The sequence below is a fragment of the Sinocyclocheilus rhinocerous genome, unplaced genomic scaffold, assembly GCF_001515625.1.
Source record: "Sinocyclocheilus rhinocerous isolate Xijiao unplaced genomic scaffold, SAMN03320098_v1.1 scaffold722, whole genome shotgun sequence".
NCBI lineage: Eukaryota > Metazoa > Chordata > Actinopteri > Cypriniformes > Cyprinidae > Sinocyclocheilus > Sinocyclocheilus rhinocerous.
In genome coordinates this window covers 722257-729321 of record NW_015638934.1, presented here as the reverse complement: position 1 = coordinate 729321, position 7065 = coordinate 722257, and the positions used below count along the sequence as shown (strand labels likewise).

General features: G+C 43.4%; 1 protein-coding gene across 1 annotated transcript in view; it reads left to right on the top strand.

Annotated features, from left to right (window-relative positions):
* The window catches only part of LOC107750097 (mediator of RNA polymerase II transcription subunit 17), an 11593-nt gene that overhangs the window by 918 nt on the left and 3610 nt on the right, over positions 1–7065 (top strand). Inside the window, exons 2-11 of the mRNA XM_016565366.1 lie at positions 77–312; positions 382–545; positions 1669–1888; positions 1970–2106; positions 2197–2278; positions 3754–3906; positions 5050–5180; positions 5271–5455; positions 5833–5970; positions 6509–6626. Coding sequence (XP_016420852.1) covers positions 93–312; positions 382–545; positions 1669–1888; positions 1970–2106; positions 2197–2278; positions 3754–3906; positions 5050–5180; positions 5271–5455; positions 5833–5970; positions 6509–6626 — 1548 coding nt within the window. The 5' untranslated portion in view covers positions 77–92. The remainder of the gene's footprint in view (positions 1–76; positions 313–381; positions 546–1668; positions 1889–1969; positions 2107–2196; positions 2279–3753; positions 3907–5049; positions 5181–5270; positions 5456–5832; positions 5971–6508; positions 6627–7065) is intronic.

Sequence of the window (7065 nt, the reverse complement as noted above, 5' to 3'; positions counted from 1 at the left end):
GTGTGTCTCTCAGTGTGTGATCTGTCTCTGTGTGTGTGTGTGTCTCAGTGTGTGATCTGTCTCTGTGTGTGTGCAGAGCTTCAGCGGTCAGCATGATGTCTGGAGGTCCGGCGGTGCGCGTCAGCATGGAGTCTCAGTGTGAGCGTCAAGTGCAGGAGGTGTCTCTGGACGGTCTGGAGACGTACGTGCCTCCGCTCTCCATGTCTCAGAACCTGGCCAAGCTGGCGCAGCGGATCGACTTCGACCAGAGCTCGGACTCGGAGCAGGAGAGCCGGGAGCCGTGGAGCCAGCCGGAGCCGGAGGAGGACGAGGGTGTGTGGGGGGTGTTTTACTGCGGGGCTGCTGCCTGCTCGTGACTCAAGCGCTGCTCTCTGCTGACAGGTGCGCTGAAGTTCCAGCCCTCGCTCTGGCCGTGGGACTCGGTGAGGAACAACCTGCGCAGCGCTCTCACCGAGATGTGTGTGCTGCACGACGTGCTCAGCGTGCTCAAGGACAAGAAGTACATGGCGCTCGACCCCGTGTCCCAGGACCCCAGCGTGACCAAGGTGCGGCGCTCTCCTCGTCACTAGGGTGTGCCATATTGACAAAAAATGACATCTTGATATTTTCTGAGATTTTTTCTATAACGATAATTAGACTATATGTGACCTGTGCTGGCAAAATGAGTCGCACATTTTTACATTCTCTATTAAAAGACCTTCAAACTGATATTATTAGATATTAGAATAATCTGACATTTGGGCTGTTGCAAAACAAATGAAATCAGTATCAACTAAATTAATCTTTGCAGAAGTTGCATGTAAAGTGGCATTTAGATGTATTTACACACTGTTTAATGCAGCTCAGAGGGACATAGAGTGTTTTAACCTGCGGTTACAAATGCATAGATAATGTTTTGATATTTTAACATTAAACATTGAATACTGATTAATTAAAAAATGAAAAATTGCTTTAAATGTGAAATTAAAACAAGCAAGTCACTGTTAATAAGTCAGTCATTGCGATTGAACCGAATCATTTAAACAGTTGATTCATTCAGAAACGAAACACCGTCTGTGTTGGGAATTATTTTTGTTGGTCAAATAGAGCAAAAACAGGCAATATAGTGTCTAAAATGTAAGTCTCTTAATATTAACTTATTGAAGAAAAAAAGGGTACTCTTCGTGCGAAATTAACTATATGAAATTATATAAATATATACATGTTCTGCCCCCATATCTTGAATTTTGTGATCATTCTAAATGCATTGTAACAGACTGAATCACGCAGTGAAAGAACACACACTGGTCTAACTCACTAGACTTCATCACGTAATGTATGCGTGCACTGCGTTGTTAGGCACCACGCGAAGCTGAGTTTTATTCACAAAATAAAACAGAGCAAATAAAGTGTAATAATATTAATAAAAACAGTATTCTTCCACCAAACAATGTAGCTCCTCAGAAACAGTTGTGGTTGCAACAAAGTGGTTGCCGAGCAACACACAGACGTAAACAAAGGTGTATGTTACTTTGTAGAGTCATTTACAACAGCTTCGAACGCAGCTCAGCCAATCAGAATCAAGCACCGGAACTCTGTTTTAAATTTTAATATAATTTAAATGTTGATAATATTTAAGTACAACGTTCGTATGTAGTTTTCAGCCGTTTTGACAGCGCTAGTGTTTAGACCCCGCAGGTGTTCCAGCTGATCAGCAAGAAGAAGTCTCTGGCCACGGCGGCCCAGCTGCTGCTGAAAGGAGCCGAGAAACTCACCAAGTCTCTGGCGGAGAACCAGGAGCAGCGCAGACAGCGGGACTTCAACTCGGAGCTGCTGCGTCTGCGCTCACAGTGGAAGCTGCGCAAGGTCGGGCACAAGATCCTGGGCGATCTGAGCTACCGCAGTGCCGGTAATGCAGTGCTCTCATCAGTGTGCTGACCTCTCTGATGTCTATGAAGTGTCTATGTTAACATGCGCTGTTGCTCTGCAGGGTCTCTGTTCCCCCATCACGGCACGTTTGAGGTCATCAAGAACACAGACATCGACCTGGATAAGAAAGTCCCTGACAATTACTGTCCGCTCAACGTGCAGATCCCCAGCGACCTGGAGGGGTCGGCATATATTAAGGTAACATTCAGTTATCTATAACTCGCCTGTGAGCGCAGGCATCACGTGTTGTTTTCACCAGATGAACCGTGTGTGTGTGTGTTTCTCCAGGTGTCCATTCAGAAGCAGTCTGCTGATATCGGAGACCTCGGCACAGTCAGTCTCTTCAGAAGACAGCCCAAAGCCAAACCCGGTAAAGCCAGCTCGAGCGACTGATGAGAAACGCTGCTTTCAAACAATACTTACCTTTGTAGATGACTGAAAATACAGGTATATGTGACCCTGGCGCACAAAACCAGTCATAGGGTCAGTTTCTTGAAATTGAGATGTATACATCATCTGAGAGCTGAATAAATAATCTTTCCATTGATATGTGGTTTGTTAGGATAGGACAATATTTGGCCGAGATACACTGCTTTTGTGCTGCAGGGACACATATTATCAAATAGTATGCTTTGGAATAGATTTGACCCATATATAGAGTATTTATGACTATGAATATCAAAAGGATTTTATTACTGCTTTCAAATAACTATTAAAGAGGACATAGCACACACAGATTCACCCGATCTCATGTTAATCTTGAGTACCTATAGAGTAGCACTGCATCCTTCACATCTCCAGAGACTCTTTAGTTTGATCAGATTTATAAAAGAAATACAGCTTTATGATTCTCTCCGGAAACAGCGGAGCTCCTGGAGGCTGAAGAGTGACGAGCAACAAAACACAGCCGTTTCCAGAACATGACCGGGATCTATTGTATATTATACACATATATTATAATAATGATAATAAACTTTATTTTATGTAGCGCCTTTAAAAGTAGCAACTCAAAGCACTTTACATGCATATGAAAATTATAAAGTTAAAACACACACACAAAAAGTACAGGCAGTAAAGAACTAACCAAACAATACAAAGACAATATAATAAAACAAAAGGGATTCTGCATTGCTCATCTCAGAGGGCAGGGAGGTCCACAGTCAATGAAGAGAAAGCCCGATCACACACACAGATTTTAGCCGAGGTGTTTGAACCGTTAAAAGACCAGCTTCAGAAGAGCTCTGGCAAATATTGAGCAGCCAAATTATTCAAGGCCTCATAAGTGAGCATGAGAATTCTAGAGTTTTGCACCAACTCTCATTTACTTAGTCTAGCTTTTGTAACTCCAGCCGGCAAAGCATTTCAATAATCAATACGCAGAAAAACAAGTGTTGATTAACTACAGCTGGGACCGCTCCATCGTTCAGTGTCAAATGATGTGCAAATCCAGTGTCGAACTGGGCCTGGTTTATTAAACGCTCGTCAACAAACACACTTGTGAAACTCCGGAAAAACAAAACATCTCATCCTCATATCGTTCATATCTGTGGATGGATTTCTTCTGTGGAACACCTTTTCCAGTTTTTCAGAATGTCATCTTTATCATCTTTTGTGTGGAATGACATGATGGAGAGTAAATGATGACAAAATCTTCATTTTTGGGTGAACTATCCTTTTAAGTTCCCAGATATGTTAACGCTTCAGTGATGTAAAGCTCAGTAGGAATCAAAGTTGTTCAGCTTTCTACTCGAACACGTTTTGAATGGTGAAGTCGTTTGATGTCAAATGCGTGTTTTGTGGTCTGTTGCTCTTGAATGTAAATGGTGTTCTGCGTTCCTCTCTCAGGCTCTCAGATGTGGCACTTGAAGCTGGAAGCGGCTCAGAATGTGCTGCTGTGTAAGGAGATCTTTGCTCAGCTCTCACGTGAAGCTGTTCAGATCAAATCACAGATTCCTCACATCGTCGTTAAGAACCAGATCATCTCTCAACCCTTTCCTGGTATTTACACTCATTTAGCCACGAGCAATGCACACACTTGTCATATGAACACTGTAACTCTGTTCATTAAAGTCAAGTATTAATGCATTGTGTGAGTACTTAGTATTAACCGTAACACTTGACAATAAGGTTGCATTAGTTAAAGCTGGTTAATGCATTAACTGACAACGAGCAGTACATCTGTTACAGTGGTTACGTCTTCTTTCTTTGCGTGAACATTTGGGCGGTGTTATGCAAATCTTCCCACATAGTGATGTAGATATGTGGGGGCGTGTTCGAACGAGGTGTTTTAGGTAGGTGTGGCTAACTCTTAACTTTTATAAAGAATATCTCTTTGGATTTGAGACTTTAGTCTTTGCAACTTTACAGATCTTCTTTATGCACCAAGAGCTTGTAACACTCCAAAGAGAAAGGAAAAATTTAAATCGCATCATATGACCCCTTTAATATTTGATATTCAGTTTTAGTTCATGTTAGCTCAATTTAATAATGCATTAGTAAATGTTGAAATTAACAATAACTAAGATTAATAAATACCTTAAAAATATTTTTCATTGTTAGTTCAACTAATGTGTGTGTGTCTGTGTGTGTCTGTCTGTGTGTCTCTGTGTGTGTGTGTGTGTGTGTCTGTGTCTGTGTGTCTGTCTGTGTGTGTGTCTGTGTGTGTGTCTGTGTCTGTGTGTGTGTCTGTGTGTCTGTCTCTGTGTGTCTGTGTCTGTGTGTCTCTGTCTCTGTGTGTGTCTGTGTGTCTGTCTCTGTGTGTCTGTGTCTGTGTGTCTCTGTCTCTGTGTGTGTCTGTGTGTCTGTCTCTGTGTGTCTGTGTCTGTGTGTCTCTGTCTCTGTGTGTTTCTGTGTCTCAGAGTGTCTCGGTGTGTCTCTGTCTCTGTGTGTCTCTCTCAGTGTGTCTCTGTGTGTCTCTGAGTGTCTCTGTCTCTCTCAGTGTGTCTCTGAGTGTCTCTGTGTCTCTCTCAGTGTGTCTCTGTCTCTCTCAGCGTGTCTGTGTGTGTCTCTGCGTGTTTCAGTGTGTCTCTGAGTGTCTTGGTGTGTCTCTGTCTCTCTCAGTGTGTCTATGTGTGTCTCTGTGTATCTCTGCGTGTCTGTGTGTGTGTGTGTGTGTGTGTGTGTGTGTGTGTGTGTGTTCAGGTCTGCAGCTGTCCATCTCTCTCTGTCACTCCACTGGAGAGAAGAAAATCCAGAGAGCCTCACCAGACAAGAGCAAACCAGACGACCACCTGTATGTGTTAGAGCACAACCTCCACCAGCTGATCCGAGAGGTACACACACATCACAGCAGACGCACGAGTCTGGAGCGCCGTTCCTCCGCCTCCTCATCTGTGTGTGTGTGTGTGTGTGTGTGTGTGTAGTTCCACAAGCAGACACTGAGCTCAGTGGTGATGCCTCATCCTGCCAGCTCTCCGTTCGGCCACAAGCGCTTGCGTCTGGCGGGACCCATGGCCTACGACAAAGCAGAGATCAGCTCGCTGCAGCAGAGCGAGGGACTCCTGGAGAAGATCATCAAACAGGCCAAACACATCTTCCTGAGGAGCAGGTGAGCATCTCACACAGAGGAGTTCAGAGAGTGATTGTACATCTGTGTTTGTCTGCTTGAGATCTCTCCACTTAGTAAAGATTATCTAGTAATCATATATGAATACAGTGTAGTTATGGAAGGCTGCATCTGAACTGTGAAACTGGGTAAAGAAATGAGTGTTAGACAGGCTTGTTTCAGCATCTAAGCCAAGTACAAATAATTTAGGGCTGTGAAAAACATATATTTGTGGTGTTTGATTTTTTTCATGTATATGTATTATGTATGAATTATGTATGTGTGTGTGTTTTTTTTTATAATTTTCACTGATCAGTTTCCGTCAGGTGTGTATATTGCAGTATATTTGCCCAAAGGTCAGTAAAGTCTGTTTCTTTCAGGACGGCGCGAACCATCGACAGTCTGGCCAGTCGTATAGAGGACCCTCAGATCCAGGCTCACTGGTCCAACATCAACTCTGTGTATGAGTCCAGCGTCAAAGTGCTCATCACCTCGCAGGGATACGAGCAGATCTGCAAGTATGAGCTGATAACAGACACACATCAGCAGCAGTTACTGAGAGGACAGGCCTCACTCATGAAACAGCATCACACACTTCTGCAGACAACCACTCTTTGAATGTTTTATAATGGATTGAACGCGACACGGTTTATCATTTGTCATAAACATCCTTTATTGTTATAAAAATATCATGAGTCTATTTGCTTATTTCAAATATAGAAAATTTTTTCTAATTTCTTTCATACGTAATGACAGGAGATATGATCGTATGATTGACAGATCTTGAGTGAACGCGCTCTAGTAATTCATAACACTCGCGCTCATGGAAGAAAATGGACAGTGCTACCACTCTCACTCTTTTGTGTAACAGCAGCTGCTCCGGTCACGTGATCTAAGCTCAAATCTGATTGGACGGCCCGTTTCATCGCAGAGCGACGGGGAAAAAATCGACACACGACATTAAAAAAATCCTCGCTTTTTCGCCATCGCACCGAACATTCGCGGTTAATTAAACAACTCCGCGTTAACACTGATAGTCTCAAATGTCCTGCTCAGGTCGATCCAGCTGCAGCTGAACATCGGTGTGGAGCAGATCAGGGTTGTGCATCGAGACGGACGCGTCATCACGCTCTCACACCAGGAGCAGGAGCTGCAGGACTTCCTGCTGTCACAGGTGCACAGAGATCACATGATCATCTGACGGAAACATGCTCATCCTCAGTTCATCTGAGATCAGGATGAGTGTGTTTCTTCATCAGGTTTGTAGAAATGTAGCATTGCATCAGTGTCTCAGCAATGGATGCTCTGCAGTGAATGGGTGCCGTCAGAATGAGAGTCCAAACAGCTGATAAAAACATCACAATAATCCACAAGTAATCCACAGCACTCCAGTCCATCAGTTAACATCTGGAGAAGACAAAAGCTGAAACAAATAAGATGTTTTTAACTAAATTATGAGTCCATAATCCATAATAATGCTTTCTCATGCCAATCTCCAGTTGTCTCTCACATCAAAATCCAGCCACATATTAGTTTAGAGCTGTTTAAACGCTGCTTGATCTGTGCAGATTTCTCTCCTGATTCACACCAGAACACTTTTTCACTGGAGGAAG